Genomic DNA, 25,972 nt, shown 5'->3' with positions numbered 1-25,972 from the left:
TTTATAGTTATATATATAACATGTATATAACATAGCATTATTCATTTTATTTACTTTTCCCCCCTGGATTTGAAATTATTCAAAAATACAATTAAAATGGTTTCATAAATTTTATGTTAATCATTATAAAACAATTTTAAAGTTGAAAGTCAGTTTAATATTTAAAATATATTTTCTAAAATGTATTCAGCCCTTAACTAAACATTTTAACAATCATCAATTATCAGTAATGTCAGTAATAATCAAACTTGTTTAGGTAAATCAGCGTTCTTTCAATGATTTGTGTGATTTATTCATCCATATTTTTTTGTAAATTGAATACAAAACTGCTCTATTGACAAATAAAAAGCTGAAATAAATATAGTAAATAAATGCATTAATTTTACAGTGCCTTAGTCTGAAGCACACTTTACAACTCCTTAGGGATAAATCTTAAAGGAAAAGCCAAAAGACCGGCAACACCTTCCTAAAAGTAGGGTGTGGTATGAGACTCAGGTATTGGGCAGGTAATTTCTCAGGCCCTCCCTCTCCGTTCCTGGTATATATGGAATTCCCATTGAATTTCTATAGAGACTTTAAGCCTGTCCCGTTCACCTTTGTAGCCCACATCACACTTTTTGGGCATAAAAGAAGAAAAACAAGGTGTAAGAATCCTGGAGCCTGTGGAGCAAACAGCGGCTGCACTGCTCAATCTCAGCGCCAATATGTTGTACCTGGAGAGCAATCCTCCCACATCGTACAGTGAGGTAAGGCCCTTGTGCTACCACTGCAAATCTGAAGAATAAGTTGGTCCGATACAACATTTGGGGTTCTCAGGGAAACATTTGTAGCATGCAAAAGTGAAAAGTTCTGCAAATGCTCTTCCAAATTTGAATATATCAAATCAATGTCACTGTCTTTAGAGAAAAAGGGGTAATTTTTGGAAGGTAATCTTAGAGTTTGTGTGTGAAAAATCAGTGTTCAGAATGATGTGCATCGGCTACAGAAAAAAATCTATGAATTGCTAATATTGTACATTGGTTTGGTTAGTTGCTGTCTTGTCTGCAATGTACTGCTGTTGGGTTGAGGCAAATAAATTATTTGTCTGTAGCTGCAAGACTGATATTTTTGTTTGCCTTAAACTATAGGCTGTGATTTAGTTTGCTCTAAGTAATGGCCAACAGAGTCTACTTTTCCTAGTATTAATATGACTGCTTATTTGAATATATGCTTAAATATTGTACTGTTTGAGTATTGACCGTTCATATGTGTTGAAGTTATTTTTTCTTCAGCTTACGGCCTAGAATAACAATTTAATGACATGTATTAAATATATCCATAAAGTAGAAGAAAATTTAATTAATCTTTATAACAAATATAATTATGTTATTTTCAAAATAAATACAAATTAAGTTTTTAAGTCTGGTACAAAAACCAAATGCAAAAAAATTGCTCTCAATACTATCTTAGAAGTATAAATTACTGAAGTGTCTTTTGGTTGAAAAAAGAGCTGTGAAGATAAAAATTGAACAACTAAAAAAGTAGATTTTTTTAATTGAATGGCAAAATGAAATGTGCTTATATGTTTTAGACGTTGTTTTTTGTTGAGAATGATTTTTTCTTCAGCGTAGTGCGTAAATTCTTGTAAATATATTATAGCAGAAGAACATTAAATTAATCTTCAAAGTTACAACGCTTATTTTCATATTGTTCTAATTTCGAATAGGTCTGTAGGTCTGTTCTGTAATATTTATATATGAAGAGTAACTTATTTCCCAAAATACAATTTGATTTTATTTCTTAGAAAAAAAGTTTTTGCACAACTACAATTATATTTTGCCAGATACCTTTTCAGTCATCCCTCAAAGATTTCAATAAAATCTACCTTAAGCTCACTTAAAAGTGTTTTTCTTTGAGTAAACAAGACAAGCTGGATTGTTTGTTTTTAAAAGCCACCCACCCCCATTCCTTCCTTGCAGTTTGTAGTTCAGTGTGAGCCTTTAGAGCTATTTTTCAGCACAACACTTTTTGCGCAGTTGGCAGTTTTACATGTTGGTAAAAATTCTCCTTGTATTTTAGAAAGCTAATCAATCCATCACCCACACAGTTTTGATGATTGCTTATAAACGGTCTCATTCTATGGGTTGTCGGTAATAAAGCATGTTTTGTGTTGTAAAATGAGACATGAACAAAATAATTTGAGTTTTTTTTTTGTTTACTGCAGAAATGACAGAAATGTTTTAAGATAAACTGTTAAATTACCTAGTTGTAATTAACTATACAAGAAAGTTAACTTTAAAAATGTCTAAATCAAAGTGATTCTAAGAAGTCTGGGAATTGTTTTAAAGGAGGTGAATACAAATACAATCATCAACTCTGCCCATCCTACTGGATATAAAGTGTGAAGCGTTCACACCTCTCCACCCTCCCTGAATTAGACCTTAATGTGTTCTACCCCTGTGGTCACTCATCAAGACCTCACAGATGTTTTCAACACCCAGCCCAAGTAACAGTCTGGCGAGGTCACTGGGACACACCTAGGAATGGCTACCATCCCCCCGACTACGAAGCGAGTTGGCAATACTAACTCCTGTCAGCAGTGTTCAGTCTAGAGCCCTAATTTTGCTATTCAACTATTGTGGTCAATAGAATTGTTCAAAAAACATAGGTAGTGTTTTGGAAAATCTGCTTTACTCTTTCCAATTAATTATAAACTATTTTTGATTCTCTCAAGGGAGGTTCAGATTTCTCAGATATTGTTAAAATTAGAATGTTAGGATTTTTTTCAGAGCATATGTATCATATCTTTTAAATTTGTCATCAATTAAATATGTAGCCCTCATGACTTTGCTATGTTGATGAGGCTAGTGGTCTTTAGAAATAACGGGTGAGGATGCATTAATAACAAAGGAAGGCAAAAGCTTAATTCCCACGACACCCATTGCCCTGCTCCAATGAAGGCAAAGAGAGATATGAATATTATTGTCATTTGAGAAAATAAAGAACATTCTGCATTCAGCACATTCCCGCCACACTCCGTCAGTCACCTTTTCATTAATTTCCATTTATATAGACGAGATTGATAAATAAGGTGCCATGGTTTTGTGTCTCTACATTATATAACAGCCTGGGTCCCTAGAAATAATCAAGTAATCCATAAATTGGAATAATTCATACTTATCTTTAAAGAAACATGTAAAAAAAACATTTTTTTAAATAAAAAAATAACACACTTTTATTTAATTAAAAAAAAATATGGATTTAATTCTTCGTATTTGTTATAGTATCAATAATCTCATCATTATTTATAGTTTTCACGATATTAACCCCTAACCCAATCCCTAACCTAAATACTACTGAACCACATGTCACATGTGTTTATTGCATAAATTGACAAAGAGAGGACAAAAACATGCACATCAATCTCAAAAGGGTGCCTGACCAATAGAGTAAATCCAAAAAGTGACAACACAGCAGAGCTCCAAAAATATAAAAATACTTTATTATTTAAAAGACTATCGCATGGCTCGTGACGTTTCGAGCACACAAGGCTCTTCAACATAAATTGACAAACAAACAGTTTATTCCAAAACAAATTGGGTTGCAACCCTTCTGAATTGAAGGGAGAAATAAGTTTACACGAAGATTTTTTTTATTTTTATGTATCGACGCGTTTAGGCAGAGCTCTTTCAGACTGACGTAATGTCGCAATCAAGAGCCAATAAGACTTATCATTCAATGCAGACGTAATGATGCAATCGGTCACAAGATACACGAGAACCAATGATTTCTCAGAATCACAAATGACCTGTCACTTTGTCTAGCGGTAATTTTAAAACGTGAAGATTTACTGCAGAAGGTGCTCATTTCAGTGTCTTTTTCTCATAATACCGATCGTTTGACCTCTGTACACTTTGAATATTTTTACGTTTTAAAAAACAATTGTGATTGTTTTATTTGCTGTGTTTTATGTTGTACAATAAATAAATGGGTTAACTTGCTTGTTAAAAAGCGTTAATGGTGTAACTCTTCAAGAAAATACAGTTCATCCTATATCATTTTATAATGACGGTAGACAAAAGCTTTGCTTGCTGCAGGTAGAGGCGCTATCTTAGGAAACGCTCCACTGGGTCGTATTTGGGGAAGGTTGAAAACGACCAATGTGGTCGTATGAGATGAAGGACTTGTTATAGCCGTAAGGCATATAGCCAGGGAGGGTGCCTTTTGTGATTAGCATGCGTGCGTGCGTGCGTGAATGCATACATGCGTGTGTGTGTGCGTGGTACTGGTATACCATACAGTAAGGACACCAAATGTTTCCACAATGATGGTGATATCAGTAATTTATGAATCTGTGATTTTTTGGTCCCCGTGAGAAATGATTTAGACAGTTTTATAAGTGATGGTTAGGTTTTCTGTGATGGTCAGTTTTAGGGCATAGAATATATATTTTGCACAGTATGAAAACATTCCCCATAAACACGAAAACCAAATGTGTGCACGTGTGTGTTTGCCACAAGTCTGCTTAGCCTCCTGGAAACATTGAGTCTCAGACTTTTAAGCACCTGTCAGAGGGAACAATAGATCAGGGAGGTAGGACTATGGAAGCATATTGTAAGTGCAGACACATATATACACTCAAAGAGGTTCTAAACACTAGAGCTGTGCCCTGCAGCTTGAACAGAGCTCCTCAAACACATGTTTACTATGGACCAATAAGGACATAATAGAATCTTTTAAAGACAGTCAGGCCAAACAATTCAACCTGTGCATCAGATCTCACTATGGAGGTGTAGGGGAGTGTCCGTTCTACTTGCACTCAACCACATTAGAACTCAGTTGGAGTCAAAGTTTAAAGCACTGATGATCGGGTCCTTGCACCAGTACCACGGTAGCAAAGTAACTTTAGGAACAGTGAACAGTTGGCATTATGTATGCAAAATGTAAGAGTTTTATTTAGCTTCATAGCTTAATAGTTAGTTTAGTGGGGAAGTGATACAAACAGTAAAGGGGTTTCCGTGATAATACTGGTGGAATATTGAATGGCTCTCAGCCACTCAGATTCAAGAACCAGAAATATTGTATGGCTGTCAGCCATTTAGATACAAGAACCAGAACTTTTCTATAATAATATATAAGTTGTCTCCATGTAATTATAAGGTTCTATCTGCGTTCTGAGTAGTTTTGAGATATGAGCTTCAAAGTTTTTGCATCTTATATAGCAAAAATTATATGAGGAACAAATCTCTTTCATACATGAAAAAGACAGAGTCCATAAATGTATTCTAAATGTACAATATCAAAATCCTCTGAAATTTGTAAATGGGGATTTTTGGAACAGATCAAAACCAGATGGAACCATATATTCTGAAAAAACACTTTTTGATTATAATTTTAAGATTCTATCTGCAGAACATTCTTTAAAGCAATACATTTTTAAGCAACACAAAAAATGTATGTGAAATTAGTTTTGTAATAAATCGTTGACATATATAAAAAAGTTACATTTACATGTATTTATGGAACTTATTTTATATTTTAGGACATTTGTTTCTTGTTCAAGGTAAGCATAAAAGGGGGTTATAATTGTTTTATATACTTATTTTATCCACAGAAGGTGGGAGAGGTAAAATTACTTTCTAGAATAAGGAGTGGCTGAAATAACGTAATAATGTTAATTGTTGTAATTAAGAATTTAGTATTATAAAATACTGTTTTATTCTAAAAAGATAGTAAAATCTGCATTATGAAGGTGTATGTAAATATAGGAATTAGGAATCTAGCTAGCGCTGCTGGCTAGTGTTGAGTAAATATAATATCCTCAACAAAACAAAATTTTTTTTTGAAACAACAACAAAAAATTTCTTGAGTTTGTGCTTCTCTCCTTCACAAGAGTATTAATAATATTCAACTTTGAGGCCGCCAATGTCACGCCCTTCAATGAAGAGTCAGGATCTTTTCAATGTAGCGTTGCAAATGTCTAAGATCTAAGCTGCCCAAGTATGATGTTGATCTGGTTAAAATTTTTTGAATATTTATTTACAGTGTAATACATGCCATTTCCTGTTGCCTACAGATCACACTATAACTGTAACTCAGTATAGCTATATGGATAAATTGCTACATTTATATAGCGCTTTTCTGGGTTCTCAAAGCACTTTACAAGGAAGGGGAATCTCCTTAACCACCACCAACGTACAGCATCCACCTGGATGATGTGACAGCCATATTGTTCCAGAATGCCCACCACACACCAGCTTATTGGCGGAGAGGAGGAGTGAAGAAGCCAATCAGTACATGGGGATGACTAGGAGGCCATGATGATGGATAGAGGCAATTGGGGAAATTTGTCCAAGATGCCAGCATTTCTCCCCCACTCTTTTTTTTTAAGGACATTCTGGGATTTTAATGACCACAGAGAGTAAGGACCTCAATTTTACATCTCATCAGAAGTATGGTGCTTTTTGACAGTTCAATGTCCCCACCAGTATACTGGGGAATTAGGACCTACACAGACCACAGGGTGAACACCTCATGCTGGCCTCACTAACCCCATCTCCAGCAGCAACCTAGTTTTCCCAGGAGGTCTCCCATCCAGGTAATGACTAGGCTCAACTCTGCTTAGCTCCAGCGGGCAACCAGTCTTGGGCAATAGGTTAGTGTGGCAGGTGTTTTCAGGCTAGGGTTCTAATTAAATATGTGAACAAGGCTGATCGGACATTGTATACCTAAGTTAAAATAATGTATGTTATGTGTGTTTATGCATTTGGCAGACGCTTTTATCCAAAGCGACTGACATTGCATTACACTATACACTATACCCCTGGGATCGAAGACACAACCTTGGCATTCTTAGCGACATGCTCTAACCACTGAGCTACAGGAACTTATTGTTTCGTGGTGAAACGGCAACCATTGCAACGATGCCACAAAGACAACCCTAAGCAAAAAGTCTGGAACTTTACTATTTATCATCACAAAGTTCTTTATTTGGGACTGACCAAATAAACTCAAAGTAGAGATTCGCCACATAAGACTTTATAGGTATTGTGGTGATTCACAAGCCTACCAAATTTTGTACATGCATGTGAAACGTAGCATAAGGGGCACTTCTTTTAACTTTTGTAGGTGGCGCTATCGAGCTATTTTGCCACACCCAATCTTGAAACCCCTATTAGACGTAATTTCTTGCCACATCTGATGCGTGTGTTAAGTTTTGTGAGTTTTTCGAAAATGTTTATACCCTCAAAATTCCAATTCAAAAGGGAGAAGTATAAGAAGAGGTATAGCTGCAAGCAGTAATGATGGGCCCAATACATCAGGAAAACAGTGCACGGGGCAACATGCATTTAGTTGGTGGTGCCACAACTTTGACTCATAATTGTCATATCTATGTGACAACATACAAATTGCTGCATTTTGATCTAAATCAGACAATGTACGAGGATGTTATAATACACTTCATGTTTCTCATTTCTCGCCAAAAATGTATTGCCTTGCCACAGCCAAACCGTTGGAAAAAAACAAATATGCCTTCACAGTTTTGTATTCCCCAATGTCTTGAGATCATGTTTGCCGATTTTGGTGGCAATTTATTAGGATTTATAGATTTCTTATCCTTACTCCATCTGGTGGATAACCTTAGTATAACAACATTTTTACTTTAATTGAAAAAATCACCATGGAAACACTGTTCAAAATACACCAAATCCATTTCCAACTTATCATCTTCAGTATTTTGTCATAGTGTAGACAAAGTTTGGTGTTAATTTTATGATTCTCCTCAGAGATATTTGTACCGAATTTGGTGACTGTAGGAAAAACAAACTCCCCACTTTTGTCAAAGGTGGCGCTATAGAGCTCCTGCTCCATGCCCATTTGAGAGCTTTTGCCAGTGTCTAAATATCATTAATACTGAAGTATTAATTCGCTTTTTACAATTTTCATTGTAACAAATCAGCTGTACATGAGACATAATGACTATAAGCAAATCAATTAAAGTTATAATTATATAAAATTTGTAGTGAAGACGTGTCAAGTTGCCACGTCCTTCTTTTTCCAGCTCTATCATCTCACCTCTTGTCAGGATGCCACTTCCCATTCTTCGGTCTACCATCAGGTCTGGCCATTAACTGCATCCTGCTCGATGTGGTAACCTTGAAACAATGAGACAAGACTGGCTGAGAGTAGAGTACTGTTCTGAACTCTTTGATGCAACAAGTACATCAGTTGTTGTTGGAAGTCTTCCTGAATCCGGTTGATTTAACTAATGCAGCTTAAACCATCAGAGGATTTATATTATGGAAGTGTAGTGTATGCAAGATTAAAAATATGCGTCTTTAGTCTAGATATGAACTGACAGAATGTGTCTGCCTCCCGGACAGTGCAGCGAAGACTATTCCAAAGTTTAGGTGCTTGATAGGAAAAGGATCTACCACCTGCACTTGATTTTGAAATTCTAGGTATTACCAACGGACAGGACGCCTGAGAGCGTAATGCATGTGAAGGACTGTGATAAAATAGAGGTTTGCTCAAATACTGCGGAGCTAAATGATGTAGGGCTTTATAGGTAATAAGCAAGATCTTAAAGTTAATGTGACGCCTTATAGGTAACCAGTGCAAGGTTGACAGAACCGGGCTTATAAGCTAATACTTTAATGTACATGTAATAACTCGAGCTGCCGCGTTTTGGACCAGTTGAAGTTTTTGTACTATCACCTAAACAGTGCATTACAGTAATCTAGTATTGATGTCATGAATGCATTAATTAACTTATCTGCATCTGACAGTGACAGCATATGTAGTAGTAGAATGAAATATACTTAAATTGGAAAAACGCAATTTTACATTTGTTGGCGACATGGCTCTCAAATTAAAGATTACTATCGAATAGAATGAAAAGATTCTTAGCTGACCACGAGGGATTTATGGAGCATCCGTCAAAAGTTAAGCTGTATTCTTGGTTGTTAAGTACAGGGGTTTTCGGTCCAATAAGTGCATAACAGTGAAAGCTGTTAACAACCTCGGTCAGACGCAAAAAGCATTTGATTTGTAACTCTGATCAAAGCAGTCTCTGTACTGTGAAATGCCATACAGCCAAACTGGAATTCTTCATTGATGTCATTCCTTTGAATGAAGGAGCATAATTGAGTGTAAACTCCTTTTCCAGAACTTTAGATATGAAAGGTAGATTGTATATAGGCCTGTAATTCCCTAGTTCTCTAGGGTCGAGTTGGTTTTTTTTGACATAGGGCCTTATAACAGCCACCTTATATAATTAAGGCAAATGACCTAATGTCAGAGATGAGTTAATAATACTAAAACGAGGATCTGTAATTTCTGGGTGCATCTTTTTCAGTAAATTTATAGGTATTGAGTAGAGCTGTAGCACTTGAGTCCAGACTCTAGACGTTATTTTATGGTCTCGGACTTGTCTTGGTATTCCATTTTGTGGATTCTGCGACGTGAGGCGGCAAGCAGACAGTTGTTAAGCCATTCTGTCTGCTCACAGTTAGTCAAGCTTTAGCATTTTTAAGACTTTGTGCCATATTTCTAGACAAGAGGGAAGCCCCATCCCGGGAGGGATGGAGACCATCTCGTTTGAACAGGTCAGGACTGCCCACAAAAATCTCAAAAAATTTATAAAAAGTATATCATTCTGCAGGCACCACTAAGACAACCAGCCATCTAGTGATGACAATCTGCTATAGATCTAATTTTCAACCGGAACCAAGGTGTGCGCTGACGTTGCTCTTATCCAAAGTGTTTTATACGGTCCTTACACTCTTACTATCCTCAGATAAAGATTAGAGACTGTAATTCTAAGATCTTCTCTGTCAGCATAGCTATTTCCCTGCATTTATCACATATAAAACCCGAGCAGGTGACAGAGAAGGCTAAGCTAAACATATAACATAAGATGCAAGTAACAATGATAGGAATAGAATCCATTACTCACCGGGTTTGAAGAGTAATTCTGCCTAACCGAGGATGCTCAATGAATCGTAGTATATACACTTAAAAAGAGAAACAGTTAGCACACAAGACAAACTAGAGCCAGATGATATTCCACAGTGTAAACAGAAAGCAAGCTTACACGCTAATTCTATGTTAACAGCGTCAAGTTAACTATGAATTTTGGTTTAGAATCTTAAGTTATAAATAAATTTGCAATATTTAAGATATCAAGAATCCCTTCTCAGTTTCACATCTGTCATGTTTTGCCAATATGCAGGTGACGTGTTTAGCAAATCATGTAAAAATGAGAAGCTCATTTTAAAGCTTTTAAAAAATGACTACATTCCTGATGCCAGTTGGTGGCACTAAAACCTTGAGTCATAATAGTCACATCTATGTGATTGACTTAATATAAAATATGAACTACTTAATTTTGATAAAAATCTGACAATGTATGAGGAATTTATAATATAAGTTTTGTTTATCATTTCTTGCCAAAATTTTGATGCCTCGCTATGGCCAAACCATTGGAGATATCCAAAATCCCTTTGCAATTTGGCATCCCCAATGTCTTTAGATCATGTTCACAAATTTGGGTGGAAATCGAATGAAAACTTAGGAGGAGAATCACAAATTCCACAGCATGCACTTTATAAAAAAGTAAATAGCTCTTTTCATGTTGGATAGAGCATATGACATGCTGCATCAATTTTGTTCAACTCAATTAGATCTCTACGTGTACTGAAATTCATGTGTATACAGTATGTTCACGCAGGTATGATATAGGTGGCAAGATCTCTGACTTGTGTTCCAGGTAGAGACGTTAAGCCCATGTGCCATGCTGTTCATGTTAAGGGTCACAAAATGCCCTGATTGGTGTATTGTAATAATGAGTTGTCCCCCTGTCCTAGGGGAATGTAGGGCACTAGCAAAATCATACTAGGTTAACTTGGAGACACAAAATCAGGGATTTTGTTTGTCGTTTAATACTGCAAAGTCACAATGAATTACCATGCATTGTCAAAGAGGAGAGCCAAAAAGTTTGCCAAAATATTCAAACATTTCACAAATTTATTAATGGCCAGAATCCTCTTGGGTGGAGCTAAGTCAAGCGAATGGACAAAATCTTTATCTTGATGGGGAGATTGTCCGTACAAAACTTGTTAAAATCAGATGAATTTTGAGAATGCTACGACAATAAACAGATTGTCTCGAGAGTGGCATATCATACAAATAGATTGTATATCGTTTTATTTAGTCACTAAACACTGTACGAAATAAATGCTGTACACAATATATTGTTTATTGTTACTCCATGTTAGTAATGTAACAAATGTTATTAAAAAGAAGCCATATTATAATGTGTTATCAAAACAAAATATTACCATTCTTATGCTCATAGACTCACACATTGCCATGGCAACAATAATTAAGATATCTCTTGCCAGTTTGTGGCGCAATGACTGTAGGTTATCATACAGCAAATTCTTTTTTTTTTGCCAAATTCTGGCAAAACACTGGACTACTGCAGGCCGCCACAAACACGCTCTTTAAATTCTTTTAAAAATCAAGGTCTTTGCCATATAACAGCATGAAAAAAAAAAAAAAAACTACCAAATATAATGTAAATCTCATGAATGGAGGAGGTTTGATAAGGTTTAAAACCTGGAAAAGGCAAAAATTGCACAGAACTTGCAAAGGAAAATGAGAATAAATGACTTACTTTTGGGTGCAGATCATGGGTCCAGGAGGTTAGTTTCTTTAGGATGATAGACCAGTAGATGCCACTTTCATGCCAAAACTTCAAACTTTGTCAGGCCACCACGGACACGTCCTTCAAATGTGTTAAGTTTGTGGTAGGTCTAACTTCCTGTTTCATAGAGAAATGCAAATTTTGGGAGGCCGCTACGATCACGTTCGCCAACGAGAAGTCAAGATCTTCACAATTTAGCATTACAAAGGACTTAAGAAAAGTATTAACAAATACGATCTTGATCAGATTAAAACTGTAAAAGGAGTTTGTTAAAGTATGATTTTATGGGACCCATTTTCTCATGCCTAATTTTGAAAACCCTATTAGCCTTCTGATGTGTGTGCAGTTTTTTTAAGTGGCTTGGGCCCTAATAAACTGATCGAAAACAATAGGACTCCACCACAGTTCAAGGCATCCGCCCTGCAACTTGATGCTGGGGCCCTACTCAAATTGAAACAACTTTTAAAGGTTAAAAAGGGGGGTTATAAACTATGCTTTAATTAAATATGTTGAAAAGCTAAATACTAATGTACAGTTCTAATCATTGATTAACAAAAATTGCAATACGAGATAAAGCATGCAAAAAGTGTACTGGTGATCCGAACACTGTTACAACCAATTCTTGACTCGAGAACGAGAGTCGCTCTAGCAGTGGCAAGAACGCAAACGGCGCTGCAGATCGGTGTACATGAAGTGATAAGACAGTAATACTAAAAAAGTCCTAAATATATTTCCAATGTGTTTTATAGTATCACACCTCTGATGTTTGATAAAATGTCTGACTTACAAGCTTTTTATCTGCTTAAACAATTACCCGCATGTGCAGTATCATCGGTTCTAAATCCGACGTGTCCAAAAGAAACAGCTTTCGGTTCATTCGCAGATAGCAAACCAACGTAGAATTATTATAGAATCAACATCTCTCACGACATCGAAACAACAAGGATCTCTGCGGCAATCCGGCATTGTTTTGCCCATCAGGGTAATGTTGAATCAACGGCATCACGACATACAAAACGAACCGAAAATCAAAGCAATTGGTTCACTTATTTAACATTAAATCGATGTTGATTTCAGTTGGGTGTAATGACGTTTGAAAATCAACACGTATTCAACACGAAATCAGCGCAACTGGTTCATTTACCTAACATTGACTGATGTTGAATACAGCTCGGTGAAACGACGTTAGAGATCAACACATATTCAAAACGAAATAGACGCAATTGGTTTGCTTACATACCATTGAATCGATGTTGATTTCAGCTCGGTGAAATTACTTAACCATTAACATAATAAACATTAAAAATTTACATTTAACATCTCAAAATACTTAAAACTAATAAATAAATAAGTATCTGTATAATATAATTAATTAAACGTCACTTTATGTTACATTGCTTATATTATTTATACAAAATATTCATTGACAGATACATATTTAAAGCATACAAACATACTTCTATGCAAGACTAATATAAATTTACTATCAAAGAAAAAGGGGGATGTTCGTTAGGACATAAAGAGACTGACAGCCTCAGGCATGATTCGCTATTATTCTTGCGTCTTTACTATAAAATAAACTAACCAAACTGGACTATGTGACTCTTTTTTTTGTTACACAAAAACAAACACACAGAAAATATGTATTTAGGTGACATTGAGGCACCAGTTCAAGTCAAATACCTGTCAGAGTTTGAGATTAATTTGAAATTCCAAAATTTACAGTCAGATTCTTGAAGATAAATTCTTCAAATCGTGTTAGAAGTAGAAGTGGTGCTGGTCCCTCTGGAGTCTTCCTTTTAACGACAACATGCTTAATAATAATGCACATCTGAATAAAAGCACATCTACTCTCTGCCTGGTTACTCCTTAAAAGAGAAAGACCGACTTCTATTGATCCAGAAGTTGCACATGTCTGCCTTTGCAAAGTATCTCTCAACCTCGAGGACCACATTATGTTTTTTTGGACATTGCAAGCACCGTCCACCTTTACGATTTTACGATGATTGAGTTCTTTTGTTACGGACTCAGTGATTTTTACAAAATAAACTCTTCCGTGATGGTCCTTGAGGGTCGCTTTGTGAATTTTTAGACTTTGTCCTTTCATGGGCGGGGTCCTCCTTCCACCTAAATATGTTTTGGGAGGGGGCAGTTGTCCTCAGGCTCCGTTTGCCAAGGACCCAGCCCCTACATAGCAACCTGTAGGCCCCACGTTGAGAGGGGCGAGTCCTGGGTTTGTGGCGTTCACAAGATGGCCGCCACCACTGAGCCCATTCACAAGGTGGCCGCCGACCCTGAGCCTGCTCACAAGATGGCCACCATCCCAGATCCTTCAGTCATCCTGGCTGCCACACCGGTGGTACTGGAGGCATCTGTTCCTGAGGCCCTGTCCCTGGAGTCATCTCTACCGGTTGTGGTTGGAGCCTTGTGGTTTGTCTGGGCTTTGTATTGCTCTCCCACTCAAGAGGCTGCTGACAAGATGAACGCGCTGGACTCCTCCATGCCAAGTGCCTCAGATAAGATGGCCGCCCTGACTTCTCCTGCCACATCCAGGCTTCCAGGTCTGCTGCACCTCCATGGCATACAGCACTGTCTGCCACGCCCAGGCTTCCAGCACTGCTTGCCACTCCCAGGTTTCACGCCCTGCCTGTTACGCCAAGCCTCCTGCTCTGCCTTGGAATCCACCAGGTCTGCCTCTGCTCCACGGTTCCCCTGTACTGAGGCCCAGGTCCGCCTCTGCATCACAGTCCTAGCCATCTTTAGAGCCAATAAATAGGTTGCCAAATACAGATCATAAACACAAGAATGTTGTATTGTTTCGAGTTGGAGTTATTGTTGAGCATGTCTAAAAGTGCTGATTTGCATGCTTGACACATGAACTGTTTGAAATGGTTCAATCTGATTGGTTGCACAGCAAAGAGTTGCTCCTCATGACAGAAATGTGAGTTTTTCCTGTTAAGATTAAAGAGAATATCCTAGTTAACAAAGTGTTTTATGGTCTAAAATTGTAAGGAGTAAGGATGACATTGAAGAGCCTTATAAGTTCCTTTGGCAGCAGAGAAAATGGACGAAACCAAAGAGGGAGAATAAATGTGTTGCGCACAATGCATGACAGTGAGTTAATAAGACGCAACACATTCAATTGTGCAGGGATTCGCTTGGCCCTCCATACCTCCCCCTTCTCTGCCTCCACTTTAAGTGTATATTGCAAGTAGATTATTTTTAATGAATATATAACCTTGTTTAAAATATAACAAATGAAAAGTCAGTGCCGGATTTAAAATATTTTTCAAAATTTAAGGGGACAAATTTAGTAGAAGTGACCATTTCTTTGACCTTCTTCAAAAACATCCTTTTTTTCAACATCGCGTCTTTTGACGTCAAGAGAGGGAGAAGAGTGCGGCGCTTTGCCTGTGATCACTGCAGTGTATATTGGTATTCTGTAGGACCGGTCGTGAGTGAGTCTGTTTTAACCAGATATTTAATTTAATTTTTCAACGTGATGGTAAATGATTGTATTTGTAAAGGTTGCACAAACTCCTTCCTGTCAGGAAATCGAGTCTGCATGTTTTAGCCGTTTTGTTCATACTCTGTTGTCCCCATAGCAGGCTCATAATTGTATGGCAGTGGTCCGTCACACGAATGTGAATAAAGATTTAAAATATTCTCCGAACTCCATCTCCTTATGTCACTTCCAGTTTTGGCGGTTTTCAGATGCGGAAAACAAAATTCTCTCAAAAAACGCCCCCAGAAGCCTAATTATGAGTATATTTTAAAGAACATATAATTCCTATTCTTTTTTGCTATACATTTAATTTCTGGGGTCTCCAACGTGCAATATGCACTTTAACCACCCTCCTGGACGATTGTGAGCATTTGTAAGCCGCTCTTAAGGAGGGAGTGGGCTCTGTCAAGATCCCAGTCTGTGTTCCCCTGTTATTTTGGACTTATTTTATTTCCTGTTCCGTGCCATGGTTGTAGTCCTTTGCAGCTTTTCATGTTAATTAGTTTCCCTAGGTTTTTTTTTTTTCCTTTGCTACCCAGTGTATTTAAACCCTAGTGGTTTCTTGTTTGGTGTCGGTCTTTGTTTTATGCTTCGTTCAATGTTTGGATCACAATGGTTTGTTGTATGTCTTGTTTTATTTCATTTAATCGTTTCATCGCACATTTATCTGTATTTCTTCATAACGTTTTTCTCATCCTTAGCCTCTACAGTATTGAAAGGCCTTACCCCAAATGACAATTTCGTTATTGGTCTTTCAAAAATTCACCTCATTTAACATTTGGAAAGTCATGGCCTTTTAGAGAAACCAAGTCAAAAGAAACAAAAAAAGTGTGTGTGTATTTTTTTGAAGACATTGTGACTGGTGTAACATTTTAAATCTCTGCCTTTCTCACAGCAGACGTTCATCCTCTACTCCAAATGAATTATCATAGTGTAGTGTACTGAAAATCATTACACAAGTTTTTCCAAATTTATGACAACTCTTTACAATTAAAAGAGTCTCCTCAACAACTGTTAAAAATAAAGTCAGTTATCAGAAAACCAATTTTAAATCAAGGTTAAAACAGCATACACAATTAGCAATGTAATGAAATACATATACATATGTAATTTTGGTAAAACACACTGATAGACAGGTTAAAAATCAAGGTTATTTAAATGTACTAAAATTAAAACTTTGAAAACGTTCCTGATCATTAAAATAAAATAAAATATTGAACTAAATATTTTTGGATAAACAAACCTTGATGAAAAAATTAAATATTGCCTCAAAATTAAATAAGTTTAAAGCAGTAAAATTATAACAATACATAAATTGATTAAAATGAAGGAATCTTATAAAGCAACAAATTATAAAATGACTAAAGCATATAACAAAATGCTAAAACTTTTGCTAGAGCAAAAACTGAAAATTAAAAATTAAAACCAATTTAAAGTATTAATAAAACTAAATAAATCTAAAATCAAAACTATTTCCTGAATAGCTCTGGTTAAAATAACAATTAAATCATATTAACAGATTTCCACTTCATGTAACAAAGTTAGCCACGAGTATAGATTTTAAATATGTAATATTTTAAGTATTTTTATATTTATTTAAATAAGTGGTTTATAGAGTTTAAAGTTTCATACACATATAAATTAAATAATATTATATTTATGTTTTTCAATCTAGCAGTTTTTTACAATGATGCAGATTTAAATCTTCTTTAGAAATAAACTCTGATTTATAATGTTGTTTCACAGTTAAAACATTAAGCATAGTTAAGCCGTTTCCATGGTGTCTCATGAAATGTTTCTGGAAAACCCCCCTGGTCATTTATTCTTAGTTCATCAGACCCATCCAATAGAAAGAGTTTCAATGTGTCATTTGGGAGCCACTGTCACAGTAAAGTACTTTTTAAAACACCCAATGTTACTTTTAGCTGATCATCAGGTCTTATTTCGGTGTACTGTTGAAGTAACTGTTAAGCCTGTTACTTATATTATTAGAGATACGCTAACATCTTCAAAACAATGCAGAAACAATTAGAAATATAAGTAAACTCTACAATAATATATTTGGTAAATGGAAAAATGCAAATATGCAGCAGTAATGATCTGGGTCTGTTACAACCTTCTATAAGTAAAGTGATCACACAAACAAATCCAATTCATGTTCCTCTACGCCTGCCATTACATTATAGTGTGATGTATAAATATCAAAATAAGGTGAATTTTAGCTATTCATATAGATTCATGTTTTAAGTAATATTACTTTTTTATTCACATAACAGTGTTAATGCCATGCTATTATTATTATAATAAATACAAATCTAAAATAAATGTATATTTCTTTACTTCTTTCCTCTTTTTCTAGCCACAGTATACAAGTCTGGGGCTTCTGAACAGCATGGATCAAAATAATGGATCCACCTCCACTAGTCCCTACAACAACGAGCATGCTCAAAACAATGTAACAGCTCCATCACCCTATTCTCAGCCCAGTTCCACCTTTGAGGCCCTGTCTCCATCACCTGCAATCCCATCTAACACAGACTATGCTGGCCCACACACTTTTGATGTGTCTTTCCAGCAATCAAGCACAGCCAAATCAGCCACCTGGACGGTAAGACACAGCAGCTATGTTTCTGTGTTATACCATGGGACTGTGTAATGCGTTTATTCTGATGGGCAAACAAAACATTCTAAGATGTGGATTATTTTTCACACTTAACATCTATTAATAAAGATGTAACAAATATTATAAGAGCATCACAAATCACACACTTATGCACTATTCTATGCCATTTTGTAGCACAGTGGCTCTGAAACTGTGGCACACGTTACACGACAGGCAATTAAAATCTCTATATATTAATTTTGTGTTCTAAATACATTTTCAATGTTATACATGACCGATAAATACGGAATGCACCTCAAATAGCCTATGTGCAATTTTAATAGATATCTTTTTTTTGTTTATTTATTATTGGTCGATGTAACTCAGGCGTGACAGGCAGCTCAAACACAGACTCTATAATAACATACTGTAAAACATGAGACAGAGTCTCATTTATAATCTGATTTCTAGATATCTGTTTGTTTTCTGTTTTCTGTTCTCTGCGTGTTATGCATTTTTTTAAATACTTATCTTGTTAAATATTCCTTCCACTGTCTTTAACAAGTATTTTTTTCTCATTTGTCTGTCATGTATGCACAGAAGAGATGGGTTTTAACTCGTTTTTTGAATGTTGTGAAAGATGTGGTCGACCGGACTGAGTTAGTAAGAATATTCCACCAGGAAGGAGTTGTGAAGGAGAATGAGCGAGAATCAATTTACTTTCCTTTTGAGAAGTAATATACAAGAAGGAAATACAAGACACCGATCATTTGCTGAACGGAGGGTTCTTGGTGGGGTTTAGGACTTTAGGAGGGTGTGAAAGTATGCCGGTGCAGACCCAGTGATAGTCCTGTAGGCAAGCATTAGTGAGAAGAATCTGATACGGGCTTCAACCGGTGGCCAGTGGAGGGAGATGAAAAGGGGTTTGACATGAAGACGAGGTGTGCTGCTGCATTCTGAACCAACTATTGTCCATGTGTCCACTATTACTACTATTGTGTAATGACATTTACCAAAAGATTATTACATAAGAATTAATTATAAAGATGAATTGATGATTAAATGTTACAATCAGTATACCTAATCAATGATAAATGCACTTTATACCATTTTAACATGTTAAAGAGCACATTTGAGCACTATGCAGCAATATAAAATTCAGTAATGTCTCTGGGCCATAGAAGCCTGAGGCCTAAGTTCAAGAAGTTCAGACATGAAAAAAACAATGTACTTTCGACTGACCTTGTAAACAGTTATGATACAGACATGGTCCAGCTGTTGTTTAATAATTTCATATCAAGTGACCTTGTACACACTTTTAATAAAAATGAGGTAATGGCGAGCACACCCCCATTGAACATGTACCTTGTTGCCTGGGATTTATTTGTGGCAGAAAGATAACAATTTTGTCAAAAATATTGGTTTTAGAAGGAACCACCTTTCAGAAGTTTAACTATAAATGTAGGCTGGAAAACACTTGGTTTTCAGATGACATGGAGAATCTCACTTTGTTTGACTCGAGCAAATAAAGTTAACTCTTTGGACAGCTGGACCATCTTTGTCTGAGATTTTGTCTGAGATTAAACTGCAAGATCAACCTTTTCCCCATCACTACTGACTATCCATCCATCCATCCATCCATCTTCTACCGCTTCATAGTAGGCTCTCCCAAGGCAAACAGGTCCTAGGTGACGGGTCTGACTGAAAGCGCTTCAAAAACCCTTATGATGCCAAAAAATTTGAGGACCGCCGGGCTCAGCCCTAAGGAGCGACGTGGGGCCACCCTCCCGTGGACCCACCACCTGGAGTTGGGACCGTAAGGGACCGGTGCTTAGTGGATCGGGCGGCAGTCGAAGGCGGGGGCCACGACAACCCGATCCCTGGACGGGGAATCTAGCACTACTGACTAACTAGAAAAAAAGTGCTTTAGTTTTATACCGCTTGTATACAAAAACATGTTTTATATTATTAATAATACGCTAGAATTGGAGGATGAGGTGTATTTTATCATGAGGCAAGTAAAGATTCACATCTCTACTATTAATTTCAGTGTTTATTCATGTGTTTTCTATGGCAGTCATTAGGTGGTACTTGAAACAACTAATTTAGTTAAGGTGATACTTGATCTGAAAAGTTTGTGAATCACTGTCATAGTATAAATAGTGTGAGAAGTGTGAGGGTACATTGAAAATTAAGTACCCAGATTATCTACTTTTTCAACCGAAAATATGACCGCACTCAACGGCCGCAGTTTGCGGGAGGGAGGCCTAGCTATCAGATGCTGCTCAAGCAATGTTCTCCTGCGGAGTGATTACGCTTAAATCTGATGGCGACTGAAGTCATACTGGGCAAAACAAATGGAAATGAAATTAATTGTACAATGTACAGATTGATTTTAATGACACACATTGTGTTATGTGTTTGACGTTTCATTTGGGACGTTTCTAACCTTCTTAAATTCATTCACTAGATGGTTGAGTGCATAGTGCATAGTATGCCATTTGAGACATAACTAAACTAGATAATGCTTAAAAGATCATTAATTAATATATACGGTTTATCCAGAGAACACATCAAGTTAACTTCCGTCTTTATTTGGTTATAATATATCAATTTATTTTATACCTAATTTATATTTATAATTCACATTAATATATTATCAAGGTTTATTAATTGTATTACATTACTTTAAAACTACTCAACAGTGATTGTTTCTTTGCAGCAGTCTACCAGAAGTTAAGTTTCGGCCACAGAACATTTGTTTATGCTGCTTAAACAGCCTATATAAGCAAATAGCTAGAAACATGAGATAGCTAGACATATTATATAGTAGCCATGAAGTGGTGTAGACACCTTTTGAATCCGTTAGTGTTCTTATTATTATTCTGCCGTTTCTTTTCTTCTGACATGGAAGTCCATGGTAGCACATAGAACCAAACATAGGAAAGTTGTGTAATTTAACACATACCAGGAGTACAGTGTCTTGATTTTGCCCCATCATGTCATGTTTCTCTAGATCTAGTGGCAGGATCATGACAGAGCCTTTTGTTTTATATGGAGAGAGGCAATTAGGGCACTTATGGCCTTTCATACTCTCCGGTCTCGTCTTTGTCCCCGCCCCCTGGTTTCCTCATTATTTATTTGTTAATTATTTCATGCCCTGCATCTGTTCCCCTATTGATTTGATCCCTTTATAATGCCCCTGTGTTTTCTATCATATGCTGGTTTATTGTCATCTGTTGGGTGAGTTATTGTGCCTTGTCAGTCTAGTCAAGTGTAGTTATTTGTAGGTCATGTCAAAGTTAATTTTAGTGTAGTTAGTCTTAGTCTTAGTCCTGTCTTGTCATGTTATTATATCCCCATGTTTTGTTACGTTACCCCCTCCTGGGTTTTTTGGTTTGTCTTTGTTATTATTAAAGTCTTGCGTTAACCTCATACCTGCTGTCTGCACTTGGGTCCGCTGTCCCTGTTCTCTCACCCACTGTGAAAGACAGTCTGAACTGTTACCATAGTAAATAGGATGTCTCTAAATACATTTCAACTTACTCATTTAGCAGACGTTTTTATCCAAAGCGACCTGCAAACAAGGTAAATAATAGAAGCAATTGGAACTACATAAGGACAACAAAATGCACAAGTGCAGTAAAAAATGTTCTCATATAGCCCAACATGGGATACAAAGCTAAGGTTCTTTGATAGAAAGAGTAGAAAAGAAGTTGAAGTCAATACTAATCGGTCAGGTGTTGAACGAAATATTGTGTTTTCAGCCGATTATTAAAGATTGCAACAGAATCCCATGATCTTGAAGCAGCAGGCAGATCATTCCACTAATGTGGAACAGATCCATAGAAAGTACCTGAGAGTGATTTTTCCCTTCTTGGGATAACAAAACAATACGTTGTTTTTTTGCATACGTCTGTATTAGCGCATGAAGATATAGGGGTGCAAAAACAGAGGTGGTCTTGTAAGCCAGGAGCAGAGCTTTGAATTTGATGCGAACGTCTATAAGGAGCCAATGAAGAGAGGAGTGACATGTATTCTCTTCGATTCATTGAAGACCATGCCGCTGCATTCTGGATCATCTGCAAGTTGGGAGTCCAAACAGTTATGCATGTTGGGACTCTGAGACCTCAACTCTCCAGGATACTCTAAATGACCTACCTGAGAGGTATGACCTGAACCATTGTAGCACCATTCCAGAGACCCCCATAGCCCTGAGGGTCAACATGAGGATTTGATGGTTAACAGTGTCAAACGCAGCAGATAGATCCAGAGGCTGCCCTTGCCAGTCTCAGAGCTTCAATGACTGAGAGCAGTGCAGTCTTGGTGGAATGATCGCTTGAAACCAGACTGGTTGCTGTCCAGGAGGTTGTTGTTGCCTGAAGGAGATGGTTGGAAATGGGATCTAGTGGGTAGATGGTCGGGTGGTTAGAAGTAATGACATTGAAAATGTCAGCTTCAGATAGGAGAGAGAAAGAGGGGAGTGAGCATGTGTCAGGAGTTGGGTGTTCAAGAGTAGCCGGCACAGATAACTGACTGCTGATGGTGTTAGTTCTCTTTACTAGTAAAGAAATCTAATTGGTTTTCATGTAGTGCATGTAGTCATCGCAGTCATGAACAGAGGTAACACACAGTTTCGACACATGAGCTGTTCTATCCGTTTTCGTAAAGCACATCAAGAAAATCAACAGAGAGCATGCAAAAAACGTATATGACGCTGATAATGAACTTTTGTGAAACTTTGTGTTAGTCTTGATTTGAGATTATGTTTCTAGTCTAGTTGCAGAGCCACCTAGTGTTCAAGAGATTTTAATTTTGCATATAACTTTTTATAAAGTCTACAATCATAAGAGTGGTCTCGTTAGATTACTTGAGTCGTCCAGATTAGAACAATACCCAATGTTTCTAGGTCGCTCATTGAGGTTATCGGCCATTTTTTTAAATTTGTCGTAAAATGCAATACGCCCTGGCGGCAAAAATGTATAACGATATTGATGAAAATGCTTGTATCATAAAAAAGATTATATTTTGATTTGTTTTATTAGTTCATTAGTAGATTAGTTTAGCGACTTTGATATCAAACTTGTCATATTCCGCCACACTTACCTTTTCAAACTCCTTTTAAAAAATTTGTCAGATTTGCACAAAATTTGGTCTGTAGCATTTGGAGTCAAAAGGGTAATCAAAGTGTATCTTCGCATCCCTTTTGTTTACTGACACGAAACTTGGTATGTATAATGACTGGCACATCTTGTCTACCTCATAAAAAAATTGCTGATAACACCCCCTAGTGTTGAGAAGTTCTAAATGTCTTTCCCTATGTGTTTAAACTTGGTTTTCAAAATCGGATAGTCTGATATATCCAAAATATTTCCTTTTGGGTCATTGTTGGGCTTGAGGACGTAATTGCTCCTTGCAGCTATGTTTAAACATTTTAATCTTGTTGTTTAGAAATGACACATACATACACACATGCATTAAAGATTAAGAAAAGAGTAAAATCCATGTGAATAGAACTCATAACTAGCTATTGTAAAACATCTGCCTGACTGATCGCCTTTGCTGTGATACAGGAGATATCTGTAAATATAGGCATCTAGTTTCTCAGTGTTATATATCTGACAGAAGATAAATGTCTTATTATAATATCAATAATTTAAGTGTTATCTTAAAATTGTTGTTTAATGCAAATGGTTAGCTGCTGACAGACAGAAGTGCTCTTCTTCCATTTCTGGCTTATGTCAAAAGCAAGTAATGCAACCTACTGTCTGTGTGCATTTCAATTTCCCATACTTAGTTTGATGTCATTATATTTAAATATTTACTTCTACTGATGGATAAAATCATCATAAGTTTCTAAAATTTTTCCACATTTTTCTTTTACATTTTCATTTATGCATTTAGCAGACGCTTTTATCCAAAGCGTCTTTCAATGCATTATCCTCTACATTTATACATAGGTAATTGCAATTCCCTGGGATCAAACCCACAAGCTTGCGTTGTTAACGCAATGCTCTTACCGCTGAGCTACAGGAAAGCTATTCTGCTATATCAGCTGTTTCAGAGTTATATATAGCCAGTGGCAGTGTTATATAAAGGCATACATGTCCTATTAAAAGGGGATCCATTAAAGTCTATTTAAGGTTTTCTCTAAATGGAATAAAAACCATCAATATCCATTTGTAAGGTAAACCTGAACATTAGCATATAAGTCTTGATTTTAAGCCCTTTAAATCACAGATGTTTACATTTTTATGGGATACATTTGCATCAATGATTTTAGTGGATTTTAGTGTGGACTTAAAATCAAATTTGCTGTAATGCTATCTCACATCTTTGAGTAAACAAGTTGAGTGACGCTTAGATTGGTTTGCAAGACAATCCCTTAGTGTTCATTGGCTGCAGTGTAGTGTGGGACTGTGACATTTACCCTATTCCCACAACAACCTTTGTCATCTTTACTCATTAATTTCCAAAACCCAGCAGTTGACAGACACCTGACTGTACTTAGAGAAGAGATCTGGGTGTGAGAAAAACACCACACCCCGGTAGCCCCATTTAAAACATCCCTACTCATTCATATTTTTATTTCTCAAAGCATGTCTCAATAGCTTAAAAATACAATTGCACTCTAATTTTGCTATGTACATTCTATTTTCATTTAGCAAAATGAGAGGTATCTTCTTTATAAAATACACTTATAAAGCCACACTCTATGTGAATTTATGGTCTTCCCTCAAATATTTATCTGTTTTTCTACCAGGGAATTTTTTGGAAAACATGTGTAACACAGATGTACTTTATATACAACACTCATCCACGCATTTAAACATAGCCTGTGATTTTGGGTTTCCATGTTTTATGGGGACTTCTCATAGTGAAAGTAAATATTTTTTATACTGTGCATACAGTATGTTCCATGCCCTAAAACTTCCCATCACAGAAAACTTGCAAAAAAATGCATTTTTACATTATCAAATAGATAATTTAGTTTGATCTATATACTGGATATCTCATGGGGACCACTATTGGTATTACTACCGTCTGTAGGGTTTAACAGGACCACACAAACACAGACTTCCTGGCATTGCATACTATCTATCCTCATTTACAGAAATTCTTTTGCAATACTGTTTTTTTGTGTTGATGTCAAAGAAAATCTATACATTAAATTTATACATTAACTTAAGCACAAAAACAGTCCACATATTCTGTCTAAGAAAAAAGGCTATGGATTATAACAATGGATTAATAATCCTTGTGTAAATACTCCATGCGTTTCACATGAATCCTGCAGTGCTAAAGGGTTTACGCCACACTAAATAAATTATGTTTGTCGACTGCATCTCCCATAATGCCGCAGGACACAGAGATAGAACAAGCAGAGAGAATAGGTAAGTTGGGGGAGGGTGAAGCTGTCAAAGACATAAACGAATGTTCCAGAGAAATGTTGGCAAGATGCAACTTGTCCTTAGAACATCTGCAGGCTCAACCCACACCCCTTAAGATGGAGCTGAGACTTGTTTGCGTCAAATAGCTTGTAAAGACCTGTTAGACACTGCCACGTAAAACTTTAAAACCGCAAGCAGAAGAACACAAAAAGAGGTTATTTGTACAAATCTGGAAGTTCTGGAAAAGGCCACTTCTCAGAAAGATTCTGTTTAGATATAACATTGTTTTCCTACTTGTTCATTTGAACAACAAAGGACTGACTTTACTATTAGGGGCCATAAAAACATGCATGAGAGACATAAGGGGACTGAGTTAAAAGATTGGTCTGACAGCTCATGAATAGCAGTCATGCCTGCATTAGATCACTTGCAATGTTGTAACCGTTATCTTTCTCATTCAGTTGAGACACTATAGAACATTCTTCAGTGGAATGTCCACCTTCAGAGTATAATTTAATGAGACCTGAGTTGCAAATACCTTTATTTTCAACAGTAGAAATAAGGTATCTGTAATAAGAATTTGGCAGTATTCTGGGCAACTATTCAGGAAAATGAGGGGAAATCCAGTGTAATTACACCAAAGCGTATCACTTGTTCTCTGGGAAAGATCACATTTCGAAGTATATAATTTAATGGCAGGGCATTACCTAGTTCCAGTAAGCATTGGGACATTTGTTTACATCAGATTGGCAAAGCTATGTCCTAACCAACACAGTGTTGACAGC

The 25,972-nt window shown here is 36.5% G+C and overlaps 1 protein-coding gene across 3 annotated transcripts in view; it reads left to right on the top strand.

The window, feature by feature from the left end:
- The first annotated feature begins 589 nt into the window (after positions 1 to 589).
- Positions 590 to 25,972, top strand: part of tp63 (tumor protein p63) — a 68,607-nt gene continuing 43,224 nt past the window's right edge. For all 3 annotated transcript variants that reach the window (XM_056749810.1, XM_056749808.1, XM_056749811.1), the window contains exons 1-2: positions 590 to 746; positions 17,554 to 17,802. In XM_056749810.1, the coding sequence (XP_056605788.1) occupies positions 705 to 746; positions 17,554 to 17,802 (291 nt within the window). In that variant the 5' untranslated portion in view covers positions 590 to 704. The remainder of the gene's footprint in view (positions 747 to 17,553; positions 17,803 to 25,972) is intronic.

Source organism: Triplophysa dalaica, chromosome 6 (genome assembly GCF_015846415.1).
Source record: "Triplophysa dalaica isolate WHDGS20190420 chromosome 6, ASM1584641v1, whole genome shotgun sequence".
In the NCBI taxonomy this organism is placed as follows: domain Eukaryota; kingdom Metazoa; phylum Chordata; class Actinopteri; order Cypriniformes; family Nemacheilidae; genus Triplophysa; species Triplophysa dalaica.
The sequence above is the reverse complement of the archived record's forward strand: the minus strand, read 5'-3'. Positions and strand labels throughout refer to the sequence as shown.